Source organism: Dasypus novemcinctus, chromosome 21 (genome assembly GCF_030445035.2).
Source record: "Dasypus novemcinctus isolate mDasNov1 chromosome 21, mDasNov1.1.hap2, whole genome shotgun sequence".
NCBI classification, from domain to species: Eukaryota; Metazoa; Chordata; class Mammalia; order Cingulata; family Dasypodidae; genus Dasypus; species Dasypus novemcinctus.
In genome coordinates, this window is record NC_080693.1 from 70,804,791 (window position 1) to 70,818,383 (window position 13,593).

General features: G+C 55.3%; 1 protein-coding gene across 1 annotated transcript; it reads right to left on the minus strand.

Annotated features, from left to right (window-relative positions):
- Positions 1 to 543: 543 nt before the first annotated feature.
- On the minus strand, positions 544 to 13,136 carry CACNG1 (calcium voltage-gated channel auxiliary subunit gamma 1). The gene is made up of 4 exons (XM_004450046.3): positions 12,816 to 13,136; positions 3,964 to 4,038; positions 2,856 to 2,993; positions 544 to 2,016 (listed from the first exon to the last, which is right to left on the minus strand). Exons 1-4 carry the CDS (start codon positions 13,048 to 13,050, stop codon positions 1,790 to 1,792), a joined length of 675 nt encoding a protein of 224 aa, XP_004450103.3. The 5' UTR covers positions 13,051 to 13,136; the 3' UTR covers positions 544 to 1,789.
- Between the last annotated feature and the right edge of the window lie 457 nt (positions 13,137 to 13,593).

The window sequence follows — 13,593 nt, forward strand, 5'->3', positions numbered from 1 at the left end:
AGACACCCCCCTGGGGGTCTCACCCGCCTCCCACACTTTTCTGCAGCCCAGGCTTGGGCCTCCTGTGGGGTAAGATTCTTGGCATGACATTTTGTATTGCCCTGTTCTCTTTGACCTTTTTGGATGCACAATCATGGGTCAGACTTTTTTTTCCCTGCCCTGTTCCTGACTCAAAAGCAGGATGGGCCATTGCTCCCAGGCTCCTCAGCCCCCATTCAGGCCTCGCCCAGGCCCCTGTGCCATCAGAGATCTTTAAATCCTCCACCTTGCCCACTACAAGATGCCCGCAGTCTCCGCCCTATTCTTTTAAATTGTCCCGGCTAGGAGGGAGCCGAAAGAGTGAACAAGTACCTTTTCCCTTGCTTCTTAGACCGGAACATCAAGGGGTGAGTAAGCTGACTGAGGAGCGGGCAGTTACCCCAGAAGAGGAGTCGGCCAGCGCTGCGTGTGAAGAGCCAGACACTGGGCTTTGCAGAACGGACGGTCTTTGTCCCACACTCAGGGCTGCTGGGGTAGCGCGCAAGCAGCCATAGAATGGGTGGGGCTATGTTCCAATAAAACTTTATTCATGGACACAGAAAGGTGAATTTCATATACATTTTACATGTCAAGAAATACGATTTCTCTTCTGACTTTCCCCAACCATTTGAAAACTTAAAAGCCACGCGTAGCTCATGGCCACGCAAAACAGGCGGCGGGTCTGGTTCGGCCCATGGACCGCAGTTTGCCAAACCTGCCCTGGAAGAAGGAGCTCGAGAGAGGACGTCTGGTGTTCACGGCAGGGAGCCCGTGGAGCCCGTCTGCCAGCCGTGTCTGACTTCCCGTTTCGGGAGGACAGGGCGAGCACCCGTGGGGTTGGGGACCGTCCGAGAGTGGTTATAGCACTCCGCGTTCCTAAGCGCCCGATTGCTGGATTCCGCTTCCCGGTGTTCCCAGCAGCAAACCTCCAGCCTCACATTTCCGACGCCGCGGCTGTGCTGCCCTCGTGCTGCACTAGCCCCTGGATGCCTAGCAGGTGGCCAGCGCTCCGGAAGTAGCTCCTCCTTATCTGTTAACCCCCTCGCCTCCTTGTGAGAGGGTTTTGAGCTTTTTCCCAGGAAAATCCCAGGGTCCAGAGATTTAAGTTGGAATTCAGAATGTCTAAGCCACATTGGCTAACAGGACCCTCTTCTCCCCAACACCCCGTACCTACCCCTACAAGTCCTCAGCGTACCCTGGGACAGGCTCTCCTTTCTCCTTCGGGGTGGTGGGGCCCCTGGGCTCCGACCAGGAATCCTGGCAATTTCTAGGTGAGGTGTGAGGAAGAAGCACATTTTCTAAGAGCTTTTATTTTTAAACCACAGCCAACCTCTGCCCAGTTAAAAAGGCTTCTCAGAGCTCCTGGAAGCCAAGGAAGGGATTCCGGGAAGAGCACATCTCGTCACAAAGAAGGCGCAGGGGCTGGCTGTTTACCCAGGGACCAGCCAGATGGGTGGAGGTGCTCAGGCACCCCTGGTGGTTCCTAGAGGGCAGCTGGAGCCCGTCCAGGAAAGAAGGCTGGAACCACTCGGAGCGCGGGCAAGGTCAAGTCTCTCCAGGTTCCGGCTCCCCCAGGGCCCTGCCCCGCCCGACTGTGGGCAGCTCTGGACTCAAAGCCCCTTGCCCTTGTCCACAGCCCAGAGAAGAGTTCCGGGGAGGGGAGCAGCTGAGGCTGGGGTGGGCTGGGCGGGGCGGGCAGTGGGGAGGTGGCCCCGGTGGGAACAGGGCAGGTGCGAAGCTGCTGCCCCCGGGACTGCCGGGGCCCAGGGGGCTAGTGCTCCGGCTCAGCATCCATGCAGGACTCCCAGGGGTTCTGGGGCATGCGGGGCAGGGAGAAGAGCAGGAGGGCGAGGCCGCCGAGGAAGAGGAGGACGAAGGCGGCGCAGGCGCAGGCAAAGGACCAGGAGTAATAGTAGTCGATCCAGACGGTGTCCTCACTGTCAATCATGCGCTTCACCGACTGCCGCATGACCTCCACCGAGACGAAGATGCACAGGCCTGCGGACAGAGCGGCGACACTCAGGGACCAGGAGCCCGCCTGCGGGGAGCAGAAGGCGGTGACCCTGCCTTGGGGGCGGGCGCTGGCGAACTGCCTCAGGACTGAGGTTCTGGCTGTGACCCTGCAGAAGAGGTGCCTCTGCCCGTCACCGGGCCCCAGGCTCGCCCCCTTCCTTCCCTTTTTGTGCCCCTGCCCCAGGGAGGTTTACTCCGGGACTTTGTGAGGGATGGGCAGGAGGAGCTGAGAGAAGGCACAGCGTCTTTCCCCTCCCTCTAGAGCTGGGGCATCGTGGGGTGAACAGGCTGGCTGAGGAGCGGGCAGTCCCTCCAGGACGCGGATCAGGCTTTTTCTGTAAGGACCAGAGAGTAAAAAACAAGGTTTTGGGGGCTTCTGTCGCAGCTCTTCAAGGCGGCCGGTAGCCCGAGGGCACGGCTGTGTTCTAGTAGAACTTTGTTCATGCACACGGACGTGGGAATTCTTCATGTGTCATGAAATGTTCTTCTTTTGCTTTTTAAAAATGTCAAAATCCATTCTCAGCTCGCGTGCTGGGTGGCCGTGGGTGGCGGGCCTGGGTGGCCCGCGGGCTGTGGCTGCACCCCGGGCTCTGGAGCCTGAGCTCCTGCCGGGATGTCCGGGGATCACAGCAAGGAGCGCTTGGCACCTGCCGGCCGAGTCTCGGTGGGCTGGGGGGCCTGGGCCAGGTTTGCTCCCGAAGGGAGGCTGGGAATTGCTCCAGGCCGAATCCCGAGGGAGCCATGAGAAGGGGGTGTCAGAATCACTCCCCCACCCCGGGACACGGCCCCCACATCCAGGCCCGTGGGCAGGCGCCCCGTCCTACCTGCAAAGGCGTAGAACATGGACGCTGGCCTCAGCAGGTAGTCCCGCGTCTTCCGGAAGGACAGAAGGACGCAGATGGAGCCCATGATTATGAAGCCCAGGCTGAAGATGGAGATGGCAGCTGCCGAGATGCTGTACTCTAGGAGACACAGGGCAGGCAGGGGTCGCCGGCCACTCGGGGCCTGGCCTCCTCCCCAGGAGCCTCGGTCGTGCCCACCTGTGCCTCCTGCCAGGTGAGTGAGCCCCAGGTCACACGGGAGGAAACCGAGGACCCTCACACGCCCACGGGCTGGAAGGGGTGGAGCGAGGGTTATAACACTTCTCGTTCCAGTTCTCGAGGCCTTCGGGTGCGCTAAGCTGCAGGTAACCCCACGAGGGGCAGGGCTGGGGCGGGAGGCGGGCGCTGGAGCCTCCTGGAGCAGAACCCTCGTCCGCGGGGTGGGGCAGGAGGAGGCTCGGGCCCCCGTGCCGGTCCGTTCTGGGGTTGACAAGCAGCTTCTGGAAGGAAGCTGGAGCCAGGCTCGGTACCGGTGTGTGTGCACGTGTGGAGGATTTGTCCGTGTCCGCTCACGCGTGTGCACGCCTCATGGGCAGCCGCGTGCCCACGGGGCCGGCGTCTGTGCTCTGACAGGGGGGCTGGTGGCTGAGCTCCACCGATGCCTCCCGGCCCTGTCACCGTGCGCCCTGGAGCCTCATCCCCCCGCCGTGGCCCTGCTCTCCCAACGCTCAGGGAGTGATTTACAGGCGGGGAGGGAAGCTGGCTGCTCCCCACAGCCCGACCCGCGTCCTGGGAGGTCGAGCTCTTGTTCCGTTTTCTCCGCCTGTCACAGCAGCTTCCCGGGGCTCTGCTGGAAGACGTACGTACCCCGCTTGGGGCACCTGACGAACTCTCCTGAGCCCTGATGGATGTGAGCGGCGGGGGCCTGGAGAGGGGCTGCCCTGTCTCCTGTCCTGGGGCAGAGGGGTGAAGAGGCTCCAGCACCTTGGGCCTGGGCCGGCAGCCACCAGGGCCGGGGACGCAGGCACTTTTGCACCCCACGATTTTTGGGCTCAGTAGCGTGTGACGGAATTGTCTCACCACCCTGCACCCTTTTCCATCACGGGCTCACCTTTCTGCGTGGAGACTTCAAAGATCTCCGAGCTCTCACCGGGGTTAAAATGCCTGAAGTAGGAACAGTTTTTCTCTGCAAAGGAGGGAGACAGCCAGTGAGTGGAGGGAAAGCGGCCCATGGCCAGGAGAGAAGCTCGGCCCCGGGAGGCGGGTGCAATCCCCGTGGGGCAGGGAAGGGAACTTGGGGCCGGCTCCCTTCCTCCCAGGCTCAGAAGGCGAGCCGGAAGGAACCGTTTCGTCTAACCCTGGGAGCAAACTTTCAGGAGGACGATGGGGATGCCTCGGAGGACAGAGGGTGACACAGGAGGCTGAAGCTTCCTGGGAGATGTTCAGGAAACTGAGGCTGCACAGGGCCCCGGGGCAGACAGCGGACACTGAGCCCACGAGACAGATGGGCCAACTGAGGCTCGGGGCTGCAGTCATCTGTCCGCAGGCACAGGCTGCCTGGGCAAGAAAAGGACGGACACTCCACTGGGGCCTGCTCTGCAAGGCCTGGAGAGCTTCCTGGTTGTCCCAGCTGGGGGCAGGTATTACTGACAGCTAGTAGGTACAGGCCAGTGGGCCGCTACCCACCCTGCAGTGGCCCCCCAGCTCAGGGTGATCAGGCCCCAAAGGTCAGAGTCAAGGCCTAAAAGCCCCGGATGAATGCCACATCGAGAGCTGCTTTTCTTATCAGAATTCAGGCCACCCCCTGATTCCCTGGGTGTGACCTGGGGGTCAGTGCTTTCGAAAACTTCTCAGGTAATTCTTATGCTGAACCTGCTGGGGCAGCCCGGCTCCAGGCCCCTAAATAATGCCCTGCAAAGGGCTTTCCTGGGTGGCGCCTCTAGACCGGACTTGGGAGCAGGGTAGAGCCCCTGCATCCCAGAGCTGAACGTGGCATCGTGTGAGTTCATTGGACCCTCGACACCCGCCGTGGGCTGCGTGAAAATCTGCGGAAAGCAGGATCCAAAATCTGGATTTGATGTGGGGCAGGGGATGAGGGCAGGGGGCAGGCTCAAAACAGTTTCATGCTGATTTGAAGTATCATTTCTGGCACAATTTCTCTTCCATTTTTCTCTTTTAGTCTCTCTCTAGTAACAAGACATGCTATAAAATCACAGTATAGACTTATTGCTTACTAGTTTCCTATTCTTTATTCCTGATTTAAGAAGTAGATGAGCCAATTATTTTTAGATTATTTGATTTTTCTCCCTAAAAAACTAAATTAGGTGCTCTTTATCTGTGTGAGACCCTTCATCGACTTCTCTTTTCTGTGGATCAGTGACCGTCAATGGAAAAACGCCTCTACCCCTAGTTCAGACGGCATTGGGTCTGTTAAATCATTTCGCCTCTTTCAGGCTACGTTCAACGATCACAAGGAGGCTGGTGCCTTGTTTCTTCTAGAACTGCCCTTCATCTATTTATTTATTTATTATTTATTTTATTTATTTATTTGGTTCCAGGTCTGGGGATCGAACCCCTGGTAAGCCAGCGCTCAGCCTCCGAGCCACACCAGCCTCCCTGATTTTGGTGCCTTGTTTCTTCTAGAACTACCCCTCATTTATTTATTTATTTATTTATTTATTTATTTATTTATTTATTTATTTATTTGGTTCTAGGTCTGGGGATCGAGTCCCTGGGAAGCCAGCGTTCAACCTCTGAGCCACACCAGCTTCCCTGATTTGATTTTTCCGTTTGTTTGCTTGTTATGTTTTTGTTTTCAGGAGGCACTGGGGATCGAACCCGGGACCTCCCGTATGGGAAGCAGGTGTTCAACCACCTGAGCAGCATCTGTCCCCTGGAATCGCCCTGGAGAAGCTGCCCAGATCTTTCTTGCATGGAACCCAAGTCATCTCACCACCTACCCTCCCCGCTTCCACCAATGCCAGGGCGGCCGCCTCTCCTGCCGTTGAAGAAGGAAATGACCCCTGGAGACTGGCAGTACATTTTCTGTGAGGCAGACAGCCCTCTCTGCGAGCTTCTATATTTAAATCACTTCCCTTTTGAACCGAGTTACCTGGGGTGCCTGACTGCCAGCGGTGATGTCACAACTGAGGCGCTCTTCGCCGGCAGCATCTGGAGTTATTTTAAAGCACCATGCAAACCTCTCATAGTTGCTAGATTATTAGGTAAGATTCTCTTGAACCACTGCTTGCAAATGGCTCGTGCTATGTCATAAGTCTCCACGAGTCTCCCTCTGGACAAAGGAACATTTTTATTTCATTCTTCAAGGGCCAATTTCGCTTGTCATTGAAAACCCTCTGAAAAGAATGGACTGAATTCAAGTGTCTTTCACGGCCAGCTGCCCCCAGATGACTCCCGCGCTGAGCTAAGGGCTTTCAGAGCCGAGGCCGCGAGACAGAGGCCCGCGGGGAGCTGGGCCAGGCGCGGTCTTCGGGGCTGTGGGTGCTGCGGCTGCCCCTGCGCGGTGGTGTTTGGGCTCTGAACCGCCCCCAGCCCCCAGCCCGCCCCCACCAGATAAACACCGGGCTCCGTTCTGGAAAAGCCCCTGCTGATGCCGCGCGCTTGGGTAAGAATTGTCCTAGCTCGAACGCACGGGTAGGCTAAATGTCTGCGGAAGCCAGCCCGTGGGGCCGCGGGGGTGTGTTTCCCTTCAGCGGTCCAGAGCCAATGCCCCCCTCTCTCTGTCCTCCTCCATGACGTGTCCTCACACGGTGGGGAAGAGGGTCACCCAGCGGGAGGGATTCCCACTGGGGACATCTGGAATCCTCGGCTGAGCTCAGGGCTTGAGGACCAATGTCTGGCCATGTCTCCTCGCGTGGACTTGGTACATGAAGTCCAGGGTCTTCTACCCAGAGCCTGGGTGAGACATCTGCTCCACGGCCACGTGGCTGCCCGCTGGAGGCCACGAGCCCCTTTGTGCTCCCTGATGGCCCTGGCCCCAGGTAGGACACATCCAGCACCAGCAAGGTACTCGTTCAGGATGATCAAGCAAAGCACCTGCCAGTGTCACCCAAGAAGAGGGCAGGGTCCTGCTCAGCTGGGCGGACCCTGCGGGGAGCCCTTTCTGTCCCTGCCCCTGCTCCTTTGTCCAGTATCTGGGCAAACAAGGGTATCTGAGAGCAACCAAGGAAACTTGAAAAGAAAGGACCTCTCAGAGGAACCCTGGGGGGCCACTGAATACCGGGTGGGGGACTGGGTGGAGGGACAGTGCCAGTCCTGTGCAGACCGTGTGCGAAGGAGCCTCCTTGCTCTGCGGCCTTGTCCCTCCAGGCCTCCCTGCCCCTGGACTCTGTCGCTCTTGCCCTCAGCTCAGGCTGGCAGCTTTGCCTCAGTGGCTCTCGCCCCACCACTCGGCAGAAGCAGGTGATTGGGTCCAAGCCGGCAGAACTACCAAAACCACGGTGATCTGGGGTGATAGGAACTCCGAGGTTCCTCCAATATCAGGCCTCATTTATCTCTGCAAATGGCTCCTGGCATTTTTAATGTTCTTCTTTCTATTTGTCTGTATTTCAGAAATGTCTACACAAACACCCAGGGGACTCAGAGTCTGGAATTTTTAAATGAGTTATTCCTTCCACGTACGATGAACTCAGCTGTTGGGTCTGACTAGGGGATGGGTAATATTCTGATGAACAAAATACTCTGGCTAACGGAGTTACTGTCTACACAGAACCATATCTACTGCGCCAGCTTCAAAGCACTAGAACACATTTGAACTCGAGGCTGTGAGTTAATAAGGATCGTTCCTTAATGGTTCGAATGGCTTGTAGTGTTAGGGAATACCTCCAGGTTATCACTAAGAATATGTTAACATCCCAAGCGCCAGCTGAGGGAGATTTTAGTGTATTAAGAAAAGAATCTGTTGATTTGCACAAAACCAAGGTTTCCGGTGCTTTAGGTGGGAGGAAACTTTCGCTCACTTCTGCCTTGCATTGGTGTCGGTGTTGTCCTCATCCTTTTTGTGAAAGAAGCTCTTGATGTTCCTGACACTGGTTTCTACTGTGTCTCCCCCACTTCTCTGACTGAAGACTATAAAATGAGAAGAGGACATCCCCAAACGCCCCCAGAGCTTCAAGCTCTGCCATTGTACCCAGGGAAGTCTAGTTATGGCCTGGGGCTCCAGCATGGGCTTGCGTGGAAGGGAGCCCTTGAAATTTTGGGGTTACTGGCATGGTGCTCTCTCACACAGCTCCAGTCCCTACACCAAGCACTGGAGAGAAGATGGGGCCATTAGGAAAACGGGCCACTGGGCGAACTACATGCTCCCTTGGCCCAAAGGAGGCAGGGCTCAAAAGGTGCAACAATTCACCCAGCTCAAGGGCAGAGGACGACCCTTCTGGGATTCACTTGGACTTTCAGACAGATACTCTTGACAACTGGGGAAGCCCCTACTCTCATTCCAGAGGCACTGGAATGGACATCAGATGCTGATCTTGTAAGTGATAATACTTCTTTGACTCTTTGGGGCAGTGGAAAAAACAGATTACACAACTTTTGGCCTCAGAGTCTTCATCATATTATGGCTGATTGGGACCTTGAGATATCTCCTCTATCACATCAGCTCTTGGTCCAGCTTCACCCAAACCATGCCATGCCAAAAACCAGACTTATGTGCCCCCTCAGGTTAACAGCTTTTAAGAGCTTGATTGTGGGTATAGTAGAAGGTGTGGGAGGGAACTGGAGAGTAAAGAGGCTCTGGATTTTAGACTTGGGTGTTGAATCTCTACTTGTTTCATATTGGGAAGACTATTCTGAGCCTCAGTTTCCCCTCTGTAGAATGAGAACAGAACCTCCTCACTGGGTTGTTGTCAACAGCAACTGAGAATGTGAATTTTAGGGGCAGATGCCTGGGTGCAAATCCTGACTCTCCTATGTGACCCTGGTCAAGTTACTCAACAGCTCTCTCTTTCCATTTCAATATCTATAAAATAGGATGATGGTAATAGTACAGACATCTTGGAGGGTTTCGTGCAGATTAAATGAGCCATTCGTATATGTATATGAACCAGTTGCCTCTGGCTTCCGTGGTCTCTGGTGAGAAATCGGCGACTAATGTTGTTGAGGACCTCTTTCTATGCCTCTCTTTTGCTGTTTCAGCAGTTTGATTATGTTGTGTTTAGGTGTGGATATCTTTGAATTTATTCTACTTGGCATTCACTGAGCTACTTGGGATGTGTAGATTAATGTCTTTCTTCACTTTGGGATATTTTCAGCTATTAGTTTTCTAAATATCCTTTCTGCCCCCTTCCTTCTCTTCTCTCCTCCTGGGACTCCCATTATGCTTATGTTAGCACACCTGGTGGGTGTCCCACAGGTTTCTGAGGCTCTGTTCATTTTCCTTCACTCATCTTTTTCTTTCCGCTCCTCACACCAGATAGTCTCAATTGACCTATCTTTCACGTTTGCTGATTTTTTCTTCTGCCGGATCATATTCACTATCGAGCTCCTTCTAGTGGAATTTTCCACTTCAGTTATAGTACTTTTACAGTCCAGAATTTCTTTTTGGTCTTTTTTAAAAAAATAATTTTGTCTTATTAATAATCTTTCTTTTGTAAAATACTGTTCTTATACTTTAGGTCTTTAGACAGTTTCCTTTAATTCTTTGAACACATTTAAAATAGCTTATTTAATGCCTTTGTCTAATTAGTCAATGTCTGGGCTTCCTCAGGCACAGTTTCTAGTGATTGCATTTTTCCTTGTGTACAGGTCATATTTTCTTATTTCTTTGTATAACTCATGAGTTATACATCTTGAATATTATAGCAACTCTGGAAATCAGATTCTCCTCTCTTCTCTTCTCTTGTTATTGTTGCGATTTGTTGTTGCTGCTTAATAACTTTTCAGAACTGAGTCTGTATTCTTTATTGTATGAGACCACTAAGATCTCTGCTTGGTTAACTAAGTGGTCAGCTAACAGAGATTAAGATAAGAGACTTCCTTAAATGCTTGGAACCAATATATTCCCCAGTCTTTTCTGAGGCGCTCTGTGTGTGTTGGGGACACACCTTCAACACTCAGCCAGGCAGTACACAACTCTGCCTTACACTCTACTTCCTGCTTGTGCAGAGCCTCAAAGTCAGCTAGAGGTAAGGGTTTAGGGCCTCCTCAGGTCTTCCTGAGTGAGCTCACTGTCCTACAAAGGCGCATGGCCTTCTAGATTCCCAGAGAGATACTGGAGTTTTTCAAAGCTCCCTATGGACATCTCCTTCTCTAGCTTTCCCTTTTAAGCTTTTCTGGTTAGTCTACTGTTTGTCCTGTTATCTTCTGCCTCAGGCAGCTGGATTGTTAAACAATTGCCTCTGATTGTTTTTGACAAATGTCCTTGGGGAAAAGACTGTTCACACTGGGCGAACCCAAAATCAGGTCAAATAAAGACAATTTGCAAGTGTGATGTCCCAGAGAACCATCCCCCAGGTCAAAGAATGACAATTCCCTGGGAAGGGAGTTTTCCAGGCACTCTGGCTGCCTCCTGCTCCCTCAGTGACTGCCGCGCTGCTGGTTTCCACCGTGATTTCTTTGGTTCTCAGGGCTCCGGTGGAGCTGGGGAGGGGTGAATGGGAGTAGGGCAAGTTAGAGTGCCACAAAGATTGCTGTTTTTATCAAGATTCAGCCATTTTCCTTGAATAAATGCTCCCCAGATTGCTGCAAGACTTGGGCTAATTTCCAGAGTTCTGAAAAAGCTGATTCTGGAAATTTTTTCCAGTGTTCTCCTTTATGGAAGAAAGGATTTTTGGAGTTCCTAACTCAACCATTTTTGTCTGAGGTCATCCAAAGTACGTAGCACTTACAACAATGCTCCATACATAGTGCTATGTCGGAGTTTCCTGCTGTTATTTTTGTTGTTGCTGCTTTTAATAGTAAATAAGAGGACAGGACTGAACTCTCTTCCTCCCTCCAGAAAAGAATGGCCCCAGGGGCATGGAAAGGATGGATGGGAAAGGAGAAGGATGTCTACTTACCGAGAAAGGAGAGGGAAGTGGACAGAAACACACTTTAGACACTTCTTGGGGGGAGGTGATGCTTGGTGTCACCAGTATGGGAGGTTTGAGCTGCAACTGGACTGGGATGTGGACCTGCTCAGGAGCAAGGCTGAGCTCTGCCTGCCACTCCCCTCCCGCCAGCCTGTCCTGTGTGGACTGTGCTCACCCCCAGTCAGCTGCTCCCTGAATCACCAGTCTCTAAAAGTGGGTCCTCCAAAGTTGGTAGACGTGGGGCGGAGCGTCTCCACGGAGGTCCCTGGAGAAGCTGCCCTGCCCTGCCCTGCCCTGCCCTGCCCTGCCCTGCCCTGCCCTGCCCTGCCCAGGGAGTTGTCTGGATGACACATCTGTTTACGGGGTGTGCTCAGCTGCAGCGAGGGGCAGGGCTTTGGGGTTTTGTGACACCCTCAAGCACATGCCCATGCCTGTCAAGCCTTCAGCCCCAAGACTCTGTTTTTCCAAGACAGCTGAGTATTTATGAGTCTTCCAGGCATCCCGGGGAGGGAGCAAGGCTGGGGTTTCCTGAAGCAAGCAAGAGGGGAAGGGAGAGAAAGGACAGCAGCCGGAGGAAGGGGTCTGAGCCCGTGTGCCCACGCATCGCAAGAGCTTTGGCGACTCAGCACTGACTTCCTTGAAGGACAGGCTTCAAGGAACACCCAGTCTGATAACACAGGAAATAAATCTGAAATCCAGGTGGGCTGCCCCCACCCTGTCACCCTGGAGGGAGGTATGTGGGGACAGGACGGGACCTTAGGTTGCTGAACCCAAGAGCCACATTTCACAGAGAAGGAGGGGGAGACCAAGAGGGGCTCCCTCCCACCCGGCCCACATTCCTTCAGGGGCTGTGAGCACTGCATAGCCACACCGGGTCTCCGATTCTGGGTGCAGGGCTCTTTCCTGGCAGAGGTGGGCCCTTTACCGCGAACACAGAAGCTTCCACATTTGCAGAATACAGACCAGTCACTCTAATACCAGCCATTCTTGGCAGAGAACTCACCTTCAGCCTGCAGTTCGCTCGCTTGGCAGGAAGTGGAGGAACACACAGCACGTACAGCCCAAGGAAATGCTTCCTAACCCTGAAGGGGTCTGAGCTGAGGGAGGCCCTGCGGAAGGATCTAGAACAGGGGCTCTTAACCTTTTTTGTTCCACAGACCCCTTTGCCAGTCAGGTGAAATGAATACTACTGTCACTTATTTACTGCATACGCTCATAAGAGAAGGAAATGCTAGATTTCAGTTACGGGTCAGAGAAAGTAAAGATAATACGTTGATTTTTTTTCAGTTCAAGCTCACGGACCCCCTGAAACCTTTCCACAGACCCCTTGGGGGTCCGTGGACCCCTGGTTAAGAACCCTGATCTAGGAAAAGGCAGTGGCTCATCTACAGCCAGGGACAGTTCGGGGGCCTACAGCTCAGCGGGGCTGCTGGGCGGGCGCTGGGGAGGACCCGCCCTCGGTTTAGGGCTGCTGCCGCCATCTTGAAATTCCTGATCATTCTGGAACTCGGAGCCCAGCATTTTCATTTTTCATGGGGCCCGGAGAAATACTGTAGCCGGTCTCATGTCTGCCCCTGCCCGGAGGCCGGGGCTGACCCCCCCAGGCCCATGGGCCCCTTCAGCCCACAGTTACAGCGTCCCCCCGTCTGTCTTAGCAGGGAGAGGGGGCGACCAGGAGGCCCGCCGTTTCCTGGTGAAGCCACCTGTCCTATCTGTCCCGGCCTCGTCTCTGGGTGAAAAGCCCCACACCCCAGCAAGATGGAAATAGCTGGAGACAAATGCCCGTATTTCCCAACCCCGGTCTGGCCGTCAGCACGAGCACATGGAATTCAGATCCTCTTTCCGGGGCAGGAAGGCTTGGGTGTCCGCTCTTTTTCCCAGGGGGATGGGGAAGGGCAGGAGGGGGGCCGAGGGGACGGGGCGGGTACGTTACCCCCGGGCAGGGCGAGGGGTCCGCAGCTCTGGTCCTCGCTGTGCCACGCGGCGATGCGCTTGGTGCAAATCCGCCAGAGGCCGAAGTGGGCCACCTCGCAGGTGGCGTTGTGGTGCTCCACCCGGGGGCTCAGCACGGCCCAGTGGTCGGTCACCACGGCCGCCATGGCCAGCACGACGCCCGCCAGGATGAAGAAGAGGGTCACGCGCGCCTTCAGCGCTTTGGTCTGGGACATGGTGGTCGTGGAGGGGTGGGGTGCTCTGGGCACGACCGGGGCGGCTGCGTCTCTCCGGCGCAGGTGGCAGCTGGGCAGGGGCGGCGCAGCTAAGTTTAGTGCGCCTGGCGGAGCCAGAGGGGGCTGGCCTTGGGGCTGCGGGAGGGCTGGACGGGCCTGGCAGCTGCTCCGACATGTCAGGGCCCTGAGGGAGACTTCTATTAATGCCCGTCTCCAGGCCGGCCCCGAGGACGGGGTGGGCTCCGATTTCAGGGCAAGCAGAGGAGGCTCTGGACGGTGACTCGAGGCCCAGACTGGGCCACCGCTCAGTTTTCCTGAGTTGGGGAGGGGGCTGCTGTGTGGGGAGCCACGTGTTCCAGGCTGAGGGGGAACGGGGCTGGCTGGGTGCGCGCGGGTGGCCCTGGGAGCCCGGCTGCACGGCCTCCTCTCGCCCTGGAGCCTCGTCCTGCGGTCCTGCCTGGGGACATGCAGGTGCCCCGCGCCCCGGAAGGCCGGCTCCCCGGTCAGCGTCTCCGGAATCACAGGATGGGTCGAGGCGACTCC

What these genes read in the sequence shown, in the direction of transcription:
- CACNG1 (XM_004450046.3), bottom strand. Translation starts at nt 13,050, where the DNA reads ATGTCCCAGACCAAAGCGCTGAAGGCGCGCGTGACCCTCTTCTTCATC. An exon ending in ACCCCTCGCCCTGCCCGGGG is followed by an intron (nt 4,039 to 12,815) that starts GTAACGTACCCG and finishes CCTCCTTTGCAG; the next exon opens with AGAAAAACTGTTCCTACTTC. An exon ending in TGAAGTCTCCACGCAGAAAG is followed by an intron (nt 2,994 to 3,963) that starts GTGAGCCCGTGA and finishes TGTGTCTCCTAG; the next exon opens with AGTACAGCATCTCGGCAGCT.